Source organism: Pelophylax lessonae, assembly GCF_965119305.1.
Source record: "Pelophylax lessonae genome assembly, chromosome: 1".
In the NCBI taxonomy this organism is placed as follows: domain Eukaryota; kingdom Metazoa; phylum Chordata; class Amphibia; order Anura; family Ranidae; genus Pelophylax; species Pelophylax lessonae.
Genome location: NC_138768.1, coordinates 807761498 through 807775438, shown reverse-complemented (window position 1 = coordinate 807775438; position 13941 = coordinate 807761498). Strand labels below are relative to the sequence as shown.

General features: G+C 47.1%; 1 protein-coding gene across 2 annotated transcripts in view; it reads left to right on the top strand.

Annotated features, from left to right (window-relative positions):
• The window catches only part of FAM193A (family with sequence similarity 193 member A), a 237038-nt gene that overhangs the window by 121802 nt on the left and 101295 nt on the right, over positions 1 to 13941 (top strand). For both annotated transcript variants that reach the window (XM_082244008.1, XM_082244007.1), the window contains exon 10: positions 3100 to 3345. In XM_082244008.1, the coding sequence (XP_082100134.1) occupies positions 3100 to 3345 (246 nt within the window). The remainder of the gene's footprint in view (positions 1 to 3099; positions 3346 to 13941) is intronic.

The following is a 13941-nucleotide window of genomic DNA, read 5'->3' as shown; positions in this document are numbered from 1 at the left end:
ATTGCTTGTTTAAAGCTACCCTGGATGACATCATTAAAGGTCTCACAGGGGGGAAGAGTACCTTTTTTCCCCAGGCTGCTAAGAGCAAGAAACCTCGTCGTAGACGTGGGCCCTCCTCCTCGGCTCATAGGAAGCTTTTTTCGCCTCTTCGCCTCTCAGGGTCGACTGACAAGGCCTTGAAGCCTTTCAGGGCCTCTGGAGGATCCAAACAAACCTGGTCTGGCAAGCTGAGAGCGTGCTTCTCCAGACCTGTGGACAAGTCTCCTCCAGCATGAAGGTGGACCCTCACCTATATCGGGGGTGGGGGGACGTCTTCGCTGGTAGATGCTATTACTTTCACGCCAACCAATCAATATACACCTATTGGGGTTTTTTTTTTAAATAATAAAAACATAGAATACATTCAGCCAAAAATGTAAGTGTAAGTTGGATTTTTTTTGTTTGTTTTTTTAATGGATATGTTTTGTAGCAGAAAGTAAAAAAAAAAAGTTCCAGTATTTTTTTGTTTATATCACAAAAAAAAAAAAAAAACCCAGGGGTGATCAAATAACACCAAGGGAAAGCTTGATTTGTGTGAAAAAAATAATAAAAATTTTAACTTGGGTACAGCGCTGCATAATTGCCAGTTAAAGTAGGGCTGTGCTAAATAGCAAAAATGGCCTAGTCATGAAGGGAGTAAAATCTTCCGGAGCTGAAGTGGTTAAACTAATGGCGGGCTGACATCAGTGATTAGTGGCTGCGGTTCGCATGTAGCTGCACACAGAGTCCTTTCCTGCGGTTTGAGACTGATGTCTGACCCCTGGCCCAATCCACAACTACATGTGAACAGCAGCAACACCTCTAAACCCACCATTCGTTTTTAAAGGGCTGCGGATTGCTTAACATGGTCATTCCAGCAGGAAGAATCTGTAGACACTTGCTGCAGAAATCTGGCGGCCCCACCGACCCAGCCGTGTGAAAGGGGCCCCACTGCTGTGGGGCGGTAATTAAGGACACCGAGTGGCTGGTGACAATTGGGGACACAGACTAGAGACAGTATGTGTGGGGTAAAAAAAAGTGCAGAAACTCTGTTAAGACCCTTTGTGTGTGTGTCTCTCTCTCTCTCTCTCTATATATATATATATATATATATATATATATATATATTTTTTTTTTTTTGCTTGCACTAAATTTACTGAACTCCGGCTCAGTTTTGTGTATAGCTAGAGAGGTTTTTCTTTTTTTTTTTTTCTTGGGAGAGTGGCCCTGTGCTGATCACATACAATCAGCACTGTCCAGACAGAAGGTCAGGGGTCCTGCATCCTGATAGGACAGCTAGTGCAGTATGAAAACTCCTCCTACAAGCTTTACCAGGCACTGATATAAGTCACAAGACTGCTATACAGGCATACCCCGCTTTAAGTACACTCACTTTAAGTACACTCGCGAGTAAGCTTGTTCAGCTTGGCATGACACTACTCCCGGTTTTTAACATTGGCGTCTATAGGAAATCTTGGTCAGCTTGACATGGCACTGCTCCCAAACCATAAGTGACAAGGATACCAAACTTAGGGAGCACCCAGAGGGGATCCAGGACTACAACATATCCTGTTTGTGGCTGGTCAGCTTGCCTAGGTAATCTACTATGTCATAGTCCTGGACCCCCTTAACATGCTCCCCAAGCTTGGGGTCCTTGTCACATGGTTTGGGAGCAATGCCATGTCAAGCTGACCAAGATTTCCTATGGAGCTAGTGTATTTACATGCATTGAGAAATGAAAAAAGGTATTGCTTCACTTTAAGTACATTTTCGTTTTACATACATGCTCTGGTCCCATTGTGTACTTAAAAGTGGGGTATGCCTGTATACTGCTGATGAGAAAAGGTATTCAGCAGTTTATATATTTACTAAAATAATTGCATTTCTATGTTCTGTGTACTGTGGGAGACCAGATATAGTGAATGCAGGCTCCTGGGTTTAGAAACACTTGAACTGTGTCAAATGGCTTTCATTAATGCCTATCTTGTTTTCTATTGTGAGGCTGTAATTGGTGACAGCTATCACACGGTACAGGAGCTTCTCTGACTGACCCAGTAAGACCGTGTGATCACTGTGATCAGTCACTGCATTACAATAGTACATAATGAATCCTGAATAGTTGCCATTATTGACAATTATTTACTTTGTGAGCTGTGATTGGTCACAGTGATCACATGGTACCTAGGTTGATCACAGCATCCCCCGATACTGATCTTTCAGTTCTACTGTGTCCGCTTCACAGCCCGGGGGTGCGAGCAAGGTGATGCCATATAATAGGAAAGCTGTCATTTGGATGGTATTTTACTATAGGCTGCATGGGAAGTCATAAAAATGATTGTAAAGCCTATTTGTTTTTTTACTTACCTGCTCTATGCAACAATATTGCACAGACTGGCAGCTTACCTCCTTTTCTGGATTTTCCTGCCACTGCTGTGCCCTCCTTCAGAGTGCCCCCTCAGCAAGCTGTGTGCTGAGTGGGCACCCATGCAGTCACGCTGCCAAATCAGGCTCTATACATCCATAGACGCACACAAATCAGTCATGCTCCCGGTTCCCTCCTCACAGGATTTTTAGCCTATGGCTCCCACTGATCTGAGTCTCCTGTGTGATCAGGAAGAGGGAGCAGTGGTGCTGCTGGTGGGACAGCACTAGGTTGTGAGAGGACTCGGGTAAGTGTTTGAGGGGGAAGCTATGACAGGTAATAAGTCTTTATTTACCTCAAGGTCATTCCTAGGTGTCAAGTGAATAGCATGCTCTTTGCCAATTAATTCTTTAGCTTATTATTTTTTTATTTTTTTAATACCCTCCTTCCTAATTAATCATTTATTTTAGCAGATATGTTTTGGCGGTTTGAAGAGTATAATTTTTTTGTGCAGTATTAAAAAAAATGTTTTCAGCTCTTTTTATTTAAATATTTTTTAATTATCTTTATTATTAGTGTCGTTCACTGCTGCTTTGTTGGAAAATATCTGCATTTTGTCTTGTTTCTGGTGACATATGACGCTTACTGTCTCTAATTATGGAGTGTGTAGAATGTTACTGATTGGATTACTGCTTTTTGTTTTTTGTTTTTTCTGACAGGTGTACCTGCGATGACTGCAGCCTCTCGCACATCCTAACGTGTGGCATTATGGATACACCTGTAGCAGATGATATCCATATAAACCCCTTACCACCACTACAAGTAGACCCCACTCCAGACTACCTGTCCGAAATCCATCCTCCCAGCATATCGTCTGCTAGTTCAGGGTCTGGGCCCAGCTCTCCCATCACTATCCAGCAGCACCCCAGGCTGATTCTTGCAGACAATGGCTCTGCACCCACATTGTAAGTTGCTGCTTTGCCACCCTCTCATAGCTTATCTTTCCACTATTAACTAGGTATTGTGTAGTGGTCTTTTTTGAATGATGTGGCATTCTTTTCTCCTATAGTTTGAACTGTAGCCCTGTCGTGAGTCCTGTAAAAAGAAAATCTAAAAAAAAACCGAATGTAGCCACGATATATGTGAACTGGTCTTGATGCAATTTATAGTCACCTTCATAGATTGTAAGATTTCTGTGCTTGGGCTGCCAGATTTTCACCTTTATTTTATTTTCCATTACATTTAATAGCTATAAAATGTTTCTTAAGCATACATACATTATGGGACACAGGGTAAAGTCATTGAGGTTACTCCTGTTAAAATGACCAATTTCTGTGATGTAAAAAAATGAAATGAAGATAAATAATTTCAGAACTTTTTCTACCTTTTAACTGTACAACTCAGTTGAACAACAAACTGAAATCTTTTAGGTGGAGGGAAGTAAAAATAAAAACTAAAATATGGTTGCATAGGTGGGCACACCCTCAAACTAATACTTTGTTGAAGCCCCTTTTGATTTTATTACAACACTCAGTTTTTTGGGTATGAGTCTATCAGCATGGCACATCTTGATTTGGCAATATCTGCCCACGCTCCAAATCTGTCAGATTGCGATAGCATCTCCTGTGCACAGCCCTCTTCAGATCACGCCACAAATTTTCTTTAATCGGATTCAGGTCTGGGCTCTGGCTGGGCCATTCCAAAACTTTATTCTTCTTCTAGTGAAGAAATTCCTTTGATTTGGATGTATGCTTTGGGTTGTTGTAATGCTGAAAGATGAAGTTCCTATTCATGTTCAGCTTTCTAGGAGAAGCCTGAAGGTTTTGTGCCAATATTGACTGGTATTTAGAACTGTTGACAATTCCCTCTACCTTGACTAAGGCCCCTGTTCCAGCTGAAGAAAAACAGCCCCAAAGCAAGCAGCCCACCACCATGCTTCACTGTGGGTATGGTGTTCTTTCGGTGATGTTCAGTGTTTTTGCACCAAACATCTCTTTTGGAATTGTGGCCAAAAAAAGGTTCAACCTTGGCTTCATCAGACCATAACCCATTTTTCCACATGCTTTTGGGAACTTCTACCATGGCTTTTTATAGAAAAGATTTGATCTCTATTATGCTATACGTAGTAGGGTTTTGCCGGCGTCCCTGGATAAATATTGTGTAAGTCTGTTGGTACCTCAAGCCAATTCGGATGGGACTTTTAAGGCAAGTGTAAACAAATTGAACAAGTATAAAGTAAGTAAATAGTGTAGAATTTAATACTTAAAAGCATGTACAAGGTGACCTTGTACATGCTTTTAAGTATTAAATTCTACACTATTTACTTTATACTTGTTCAATTTGTTTACACTTGCCTTAAAAGTCCCATCCGAATTGGCTTGAGGTACCAACAGACTTACACACCATGGCTTTTTATTTCCTTAGGCTAGTATCCTGGAAGAACTAACATGTTCTTGCCTCTCTCCTGCCACCCATAAGTGATCCCACGGCGAATCCACCGCTGGGACCACTTTTATGAGAGAGAGAGAGAGAACCGCCTGTCCAGTATAAAAATACTGGGGTTATGGCAGCTATCTGCTGCCATAACCTCAGTATTTAAAGTCAACAAATGCCTTTAATTTCTATACTATAGCCACAAGAAGAAGTTGGAGGAAGTCGCTTGATGTCACCAGAACAGTTGTCCCCTTTGGAAGATTTTCCCCACTTTCAGTGATAGCGGTCACCAGGATAATTAGAGAGGTTGTCTCACAAACAGGATGACAGATAGCACTAAAAACCTGACCAGTGTTCTATTCCTTGTCCACTCTATCCAAAACGTTTAAAAAAATTGCTGTCTTTATACTTTTAGCTTTTGTCTTTTTAGCGCTGAACCCACTTAGGTGCATGTTGCTCAATGTATGGAGTCAGCGTCTAGGGCTGCGGCGCACCCCTGTGGTGGAACCCTGTTTGTGAAGACCCCTTGGGGATAAAACATGCTGTAGTGGTAAAGATGGTCAGGAGTGGCATGCTCCTTGAATCTTGCCTCTCTCTTCCCTGATGCTCCTTAATAGGTGGCTGCAAGGCTCTGGTTGGACCTCAGCTGCAATAAGTAGGTCTTCTGTTTATATTTTTTACATGGAGCCTGATTGGTGCATACAGTTTAGTTTCCGACTGTTATCGCTCCGCTAGGATGCTTCATTGACCCCCAGTTTTTGCGTTGAGGCTTGAGCGGCCAGCCTTCTTTGGCTGTGTGAGTTTTGTGCCCTTCTACTTCCGCAGGGGTTCAATATTGACCATACTAGGCATGTGTGTGGACCTTGTTTCCTTCCTGCATTTTCTGCACCAGCATCGGTTATATGTTACTGTCAATGGTACCTAGTCTGCGTAAGCTGCAGAGCCTCTTCACGGCACCCCAATATCTGCAGTCCTGACTCTAAATTTTGATAGCCTCCACAGTGGGATCACATGCATATTATAATGGATAGGCAGAGGGCAGGAGAGCCTGGAAGTGAGCCCACCCCTCCTTAAATGCACAGGGGCACACTGGACACCCAGCAATATAGCACAATGGCAGCGAGGGTGTCCAGTGCATCCCCTCCCCAGTATTCCAACAGTACAAATGGCCACTGCCCCACCTATAACTGGCCTTTGCAGCAAGAGCACATGGAAGGGCGACGCATGTCAAAACCAAAGAAAATTCCCAGCTCTACTTACCCACAAGTCTGCAACCAACCAAATTTACATTGAGTTAACTCTCTCACCTAAAAGATAATTTGACCAGGATTCAGACAGCGCCACTGTAGTGGATCAAGGATGCACCAGCAGTTTTGCTGCCTTAAGATAAGCATATCTGATTCTGGCCTGCCAATAAATTCATGTTCCTGCTCTCCCTGCGTGCACATCCTAGATGTGGAAAATTGGCAGGCAGATTTCCTCAGTCACCAACATCTGTCATTCTGAGAAAGGTCCTGTCGCCCAAAGGTGTTTTTAATACTTTTTTACAGGTGAAGGATGCTGGACATGGACCGCCTTGCTTCTAGGTTCAACAAAAAACTGCACAGGTTTGCCTCTTTCACTTGATTCAGTGAGTCTCTATCCTTTACAGTGAATGCTTTGCTGGTAAATCTCATCTACACCCTTCCTCTTTAGAGGCTCCCTTGCTCTCCTACTGCACAGGATCGATATAGAGGGATCTCTGGTGATTCTCATTGCACCAAAGTGGCCCAGGAGGACCTCATCAGGCACCTGTCGGACTCCATGAGACATCCCAGATCGTCTTAATCATGGGTGTCCAACCTTTTGGCTTCTCTGGGCCACATTGAGGGTAGAGAAATTTTCTTGGTCCGCATATAAAATTTATACTATAGTGAAGGTAGATAAGCATATAAAACGCCGCAGTGCCCTTCCTGCGCTGCCGCGCCCCCCCCCCCCCCCGCACTAATTTAACATAACTAGAGGACGATCAAATGAAATGGAATCAGTATACAGAGAGAGATCCCCCTCTGTTTGTAATCCGGCAGCGCTCGCCCCCCCCCCCCCTCCCCTCCAAGGCAGCCTCTGTCTACAGTTAGTTGGAAACCACTGTGGCCATATCCCCGACTTGACTTCCTTCCTCCCCGGCAAAAAAAAAAAAAAAATGTCACTGGGCAGTGGGCCGCATTGCCTGCGGTTCTATGCCGCAAGCGGCCCCCAGGCCGCAGGTTGGACATGCCTGGTCTAAATTATCTGTCCTAAGGGTTGGTGTGCCATTTTGCAGCTCAGTTGCTGGCCTTAACAGGGACAGGGCTAGTTATCTTTATGCTATTGAATGCTAGGAATTCCACTTTTTCCCCTTGTCTTTCATGACAGCCACCCCTGAGACACCTTGGCTCCTCCCTTCCCAGGAAACACCACCTCAACCATGTAGATTGAAATGTCCTGTCAGCCGGTGCCCTTCAGTTCTGGTGTTTCCTCTGGTGGGAATCAGAGCTGAAACAGCCAGGGGAGCCGTTGTTTCCTGTTGGGGGGTCTGGGTAGGGAGCCCAGATTACCTATTGGGCTGCCTGGCATCACCCAAGCTTCTCAGGGGGCTCTGAGGCTGCTGGAGTCCACTCTTATTCGCTTGGGGGAGCGCTGCGGAGATGCGACTGGTCCTCCCGCATCTTGCGGTCAGCAGTGGAGCTTCTGAGTGGCGGGTGACGTCACTTCTGGTGGAGGTGGGCACTTCCGCCAAAAGTCCCGCGGCTTCCAGGTTCCGGCCGCAGGGGATTTGAAGACTGGGCTTGACAATAGGCTGGTGCGAGCTGAATGCTGGGGGACAGCAGGAGGCACAGCAGGCTTGTGACCACTCCTGGAGATGTCAGAGGCACAGGCCACAGGGACTGCTCCAAGTGAAGCCAGCACCAGCTATTCCAAGGTCAGGAGAACCATGGGGTGGTGTTTTCTTACTTTCCCCCACTAGCTCCATGGTGTAGTTCCCCCACACCCCTCCCTCCTTGGTGGTCTGGAGGGGGGGTTGATCTGTGGTGGTCGGTCCTAGGGGCATGCTGTGCTTGCGTGTGCTGGGGGGGCCCACTATGGGTGCTTAGTCTTTGTCCATTTCTTTTGTGTTACAGGGTAAGGCCTCAGACGAGTCTAAATCGCCATAGCTCCAAGAGAAGATGCCCGTCATTGCAAGGCTACTATGGGGGAATCCTGGACCAAGGCACTTTGTAAGGAGTGTGTTGATGGCCTAGTTGGGGAACATTCGGCGGAGCAGTGTACTGATCTGACTGCATCTGTCAAGGCGCTTTCCAGCACCTATCAATCGTTTAAGGATTTATTTTCAAATTTACAGTTTCCTCAGCCCCAGACCCCCCGTTAGGCAGCACAGCAGGAGATTGCTCCACCCCTCCGGCGGAACCCACCACTAGTGGAGGAACACTGGGGGGACACTAAAAAAGAGGGTGAAGAGCGTGATAGTACACTTTCAGGCTCCCAGGTGGAGTCAGAGGGAGTAGGGGTGGTTGGTGAATCTGCTAGAGCTTCTATGTACATATTAACCCTGGAAGAGGTGGAGGATCTTTTGGGATCTATCCACACCACTTTGGGAACCCTGGAGAAGAAGACGACATTATCTCTTCATGACCAGATGTACCAGGGCCTAGGTAAAAAAAAAGGAGGGTCTTTCCGGTACATGAAGTCCTGGGGGAAGCGGTCAAAAAGGAATGGCAGGATCCCAAGAGAGAGCCTTTCATTTATAGGGCACTGAAACAAAGATTATCTCTTTCGTTCATTGACGGACACGGCTCCTGATTCTTCCTAACCATTGGCTTATATACCTTTGGGCATCTGCTGAGCTGGAATACGTGCACTAGTGGCTTGGCCTCCAAAAAAAATTAGGCCGTGGCTTGCGGCCTGCTAGGCCATGTGGTCAGCTTGGTGCCTCCCTTGGAAGGGGTGGCTTTGTGGGGGCGCTTCATTTTTAATGACAGCCTTGCCACCATAATTGTGTAAGGCACGTGCCCCTTTTAGCGCTGCGGGACCATCAGGGTACCCTGCCTGCGCATCTTCATTTAAAGGGGGCTATTTCCTATTATGCGACCCCCCCCCTTGTTTTTTAGCGGGGTCCAGTAGATGGTCTATTTGTGGGCTCTTGGTCGGCGTCCCCTTTTGCGGGATCGGAGTTGGCGGCCTTCCCTGATGTTTTCCGGGTGAGCTTAGTATATAGCGACACTACTGGATCTGCATCTACGTACCCTGAGTGCTCAGATAGTGAGGATTCCTCTGCTCCTCTAGCCATGCATAAAAAGGCTCTGGTGGATGCACTGTTTGTGTCAGTGCGTGACACTTTAAAATTGGAGGTTGCGGCTGATGCTGCGTCTGAGGCGCCAGTCCCTTTTGCCAGCCATAGGCCCTCCAAAGTGCTACAGTTGTGTTCCCTTTTCCGCCTACTTTGACAACATTGTCACAAACAGTGGGGTTGTCCAAAACGCAGTGGTTCCTAAAGCGCTTTTTGCTTGCAGTGTCCACCTTACTTGCGGTGTTCCAGTGGTCCTTCGGCGTATTATCTGGCTGAAATACTGGTCTGCGGACCAGACTTCTAAGAAGGCCTTATCTGATCTCCCCCTTGTAGGGGACTGCCTGTTTGGAGCTTTGTGGCATTGTTAAGGGTCTCACAGGGCTACCAAGGGCAAGGACCCCCGTCACAGACATGGGCCATTCTCCTTGACTCATAAGCATTTTTTTCGTCTCTCAGGGTCTCAAGAAAAGGGATCAAAAGTCAGGGCCTCCACTGGAGGTTCCAAGAGGACCTGGTCAGGCAAGCCACGAGCAGGCTCTTCCAGACCTGCAGACAAGGCTGCCTCTGCATGTATAGGACACCTGGGTCCACAAAGTTATTCAGTCAGGCTACAAGATTGAGTTCGGTCTTATCCTCCGGAAAGGTTCTTCCATCCCAACCTGCACTTGTCCCCAGATCACTTGCAGGTCTCTTTGGGCTAGTGCAAGACTTGTTGCTTCAAGGGGTGATGGCTCCAGTTCCGATTTCGGAAAGTTTTCAGGGGTTTTTACTCAAACCTCTTTACAGTTCCCAGGAAGAGAGGCAAGGTACATCCAATTCTGCACCTCAAGGCGCTAAACTGCTTGTGCGAGTACATAATTTCCGCATGGAGTCCATTCACATGGTAGAGTTCCTACGTCAGGGGGATTTCTTCTCGCTTCTGTCAACATCAAGGACGCCTACCTGCTCATTCTAATATGTGCCAGTCACCAACGCTTCCTGCTTTTTGCCGTGGGCGAGGAGCATTATCAGTTTGTGGCGTAACCCTTTGGTCTCGCCTCTGCTCCTTGGGTCTTCACAGAAGTGTTTGGCTCGGTGCTGGCATTGTCTGAGTTAGCAGGGGATCGCGGTACTAGGGTACCTGGACGATCTTCTGCGAGCGAAGTCTCTGACTGCTCTGATGGACAACTGGAGATTGCTCTGTGAACTCTGAGGGAGTTCGGTTGGATCCTGAACCTTCAGGAGTCTGCTTTGGTTCTGTCCACCAAAACTGGACTTTCTGGGTCTGACTCTGGACTCAGCCTCAGCCAGTGTTTCCTCCTCCTGGAAAAACTCCAGACATTGCAGGAGGCAATTCAGCTTCTGTTCAGCAAACGGTCATTCCTCCTGGCTTGCATGCGGGTGCTGGGCCTGCTGGTATTCACCCTCGAGGCAGTATGTTTGCAGTTCCACACAAGATCTCTGCTAAAGAGATTCTGATGAAATGGGACAAGGATCCACGGTCTCTAGAGGTGGCTTTGTTCTCTGGCACTTGGACAGAAAAAAGTTTTTCTCCCATTGTACTGGACGGTTGTCACCACGAATGCCAGCCTGTCCGGGTGGGGAGGCGTCCTCAGCACAGATGTTCTGGAAATCTGAGTGATCAGCCTTTGTCCGGCTCATTGGACAGATCGTCTTCAGGGGTGTCGGGTACAAATTCATTTGGACATTGCCACGGCTGTGATCTGTCAATCACCAAGGGGGGCACAAGTAGTGTCCTGGCGGCTTAGTAAGTAGCCGGAAATCTAAGGTGGGCTGACCGATTCGTTCCAGCCCTCTCAAATTTCTGCCATGACTCCTGTGCAGCTTCACAGCAGAAGGGGTTCTGTGCAGACTGACCTCGTCGGTCGGGTACGGCTGGTCGCCGATGCTCCTTGGGGACTTCCTCTCAGGGAGGATCTGCTGTTCCTAGGACCGTCCTACCAGCCAGCTTTACAGTCGCTGGCTTTGACAGCTTGGCTGTTGAACACCAGGTGCTGAAGGATAGAGGTTTGTCTGAGTCAGTGATTCCTACGCTGTTGAAAGCTACGAAATCTACTTCTAGGAAGTTCTAACAACATACGTGGAAAACATACATTGCGCAGTGTGAGTCTCTTGGGGTTAATCTTCGCTCCTTCTTGGTGGATCGGATCTTAACCTTCCTTCAATGGGGGGTTGAACAGAAAAGGGCCAGATATCGGCTTTGGCAGTCTTCCTGTGTCCCAGGCAAAACATCCAAAGGAAATTGCCTTGCATGCCTGGGATATGGGCCGGGCAATTACAGTGTACCTGGCAGCTACAGAGTCTTTTAGGAAGTCAGACTCTTTATTTGTGCTCACGGACAGACCTCACAAAGGGTTGTCCGCTTCTTCTGTGACCATTTCCAGATGGTTTAGACAGACGACGGTTCAGGCCTATTTCATCAGGGGTGAGGTTCCTCCTTTACCTGTCAAGGAGCACTCTACTTGGGCGCTTAGTGTCTCCTGGGCTTCCACCTGGTCGTCGGTGCACTTTTTTACAAAATTTTTATAAAGTGGATGTGTTGGCATCTGCGGATGCTTCTTTTGGCCGCAAGGTTTTGCTGGCTGCTGCTTAGAGGACCTTGTCCTTTTTGAAGGTGTATTGTTTGTTTGTTTTTGTTTTTTGTTTTTTTTAAGGTGAGCTCCAGTTGTTTATGGTTGATCGCCATGTTACCTGGTGAGCGCTATGGTTAGCCTTGGGAATTTTTTTCTGCTTTGTTCCCACCCCTGATGTTTTAACACTACTTTGGAACGTCCCCATGATTAAGAAAAATCAGGAGCTGTGACCGTTAATGAACAAAAAAGAAAATTCGATTTCTGACTTACCGTAAAATCCATTTCTCTGATGTTCATTGACAGACACAGCACCCACTCCTCTGTGGAGTTGGCTTTCGTCTGACAATGCTTGTAACAAAACTGTAGAGGGCAGTTTAACCCAATGGTTAAGAAGAATCAGGTGCTGTGTTTGTCAATGAACATCAGGGAAATGGATTTTACTGTAAGCCAAAAATCCCATTTTCCCTTTTTGGAGGAAGACGCGTCGGTGTGGAACAAGTCAGTGAAATTGGACACGGCCTTCTCTCAGGTCTCGAGGCAGACAGACCTAGCATTCAAGGATATGGGCTCACTGTTCATTGCGTGGGCACAATGAAAATTTTAAAATGAGGTCTTACCCTCAGAAAAAATTGGGAAGAAATGTTGGGGCCAAAGGGGCCGAGGGAAGATTGGGGACCTTCCTCCCACAGTGGGAAGCGGTCACCTCCAGTCGGTTCATTTTTGGGATCGTTAGGAGGGGTTATAATTTGGGAGTTTTCAAGCCCCCCCCTCCACGCAGGATGTTCATCACAGAATTACCATGATGCACGGGAAAGGCATCAGCTTTATTTTCCTCCCTGGAAGAGCTGGGGGAGCAGAGGGTCGTGGTGAAGGTACCACCAAAGAAGATAGGCCGAGGGTTTTATTTCCACGTTTTCGTTGTACGGAAACCTTTAGGCAAGTTCAGGCCTATCCTGAACCTAAAACCCTTAAACGCCTCAGTTGCTTACAAAAGATTCTGGATGGATTCGATCTTCTCGATAAGAGCTAACCTTCCCCCAAACTGCTTCATGGCCTCGATAGACCTGAGAGATGCTTACCTGCACCTTCCCATATCAGAAGGGTGTCAGAAATTTCTCAGGTTGGCCATAAGGATGGCAGAGGGCACGTTACATCTGCAATTTCGGGCCCTTTCCTTTGGCCGGTCCTCTTCCCCCCACATCTTCACCAAGGTCATGGCAGAATCCTTGGCTTATTCGCGACTCAGGGGCGTTTCAGTTATTGCCTACCTGGACGATCTGCTCCTGTTTTCCCTTTTTCAGCAACAGTTGTCCAGGGACCTACCTGCGTCATGACGATTCTTGGATAGCCTGGGGTGGCTCCTGAATGTGGAAAAGTCCAGCCTAGTGCCCGCATGAAAGGTCACCTTTCTGGGCTACGAGTTGGATTCCACGCTTCAGAAAGTCAGAAGATAGGCAGAGCTATGAGCCTATTACAGAGCAGTCGGCCTACAGTATATTAGTAAGACAGGCCATGTCAGCACTGGGGTTGCTAACGGCCACAATTCCGGCGGTACAGTGGACATGACTTCACTTCTGCCCTCTAAAACTGTTCATCTTGGGGGTGTGGGAACGCACTTGGCACTCTCTGGATGCATGTACCTGTACGAATAAAAATATCCGTCTGGTGTTGAAGGGTCTCGAACCTGTCTTAGGGTATCTCAAGGGTCCCGTCAGTGTCCAGAGTCATCCCTACAGATGCAAGTGGCCCAGGTTAGGGAGCACATTTGGACTCCTGACTGGTGCAAGGGTCCTGGAAGAGCGAAGATTCAAGGCAATCTTCAAACTGGAGAGAACTGAGAGCAATCAAGCTGGCTCTAAGAGCCTTCCAGACTCTTGCTCTGACAGAGACCAGATGCTCTGACAATTCAGCATCCCAGCAGAGGGAACGTGACGGGACCTGCTGCCTCTGGATATCCAGGTTCTGACCATTATACCACCAACAGGCAAAACCGGAAAACTGACCGGGATTACCCCCTACTGGTGCATAGAAGATACTACATCTATTGACAAACCAGAAACCACCGGGACTCATCCCCTATTGGTGTGACCAAATAACTATACTTCTAGGCAGCATCTTTCTCAATTCTTGTGTGATAAACTTAAGAGATCAGATGCAAGGTTCCAGGAGCAGACATACATGTTACATATATGGTGGACAAACTTTCCTTGACAAAGGCAGTGTATTGTATATGCCGAAACGTGTAGGAA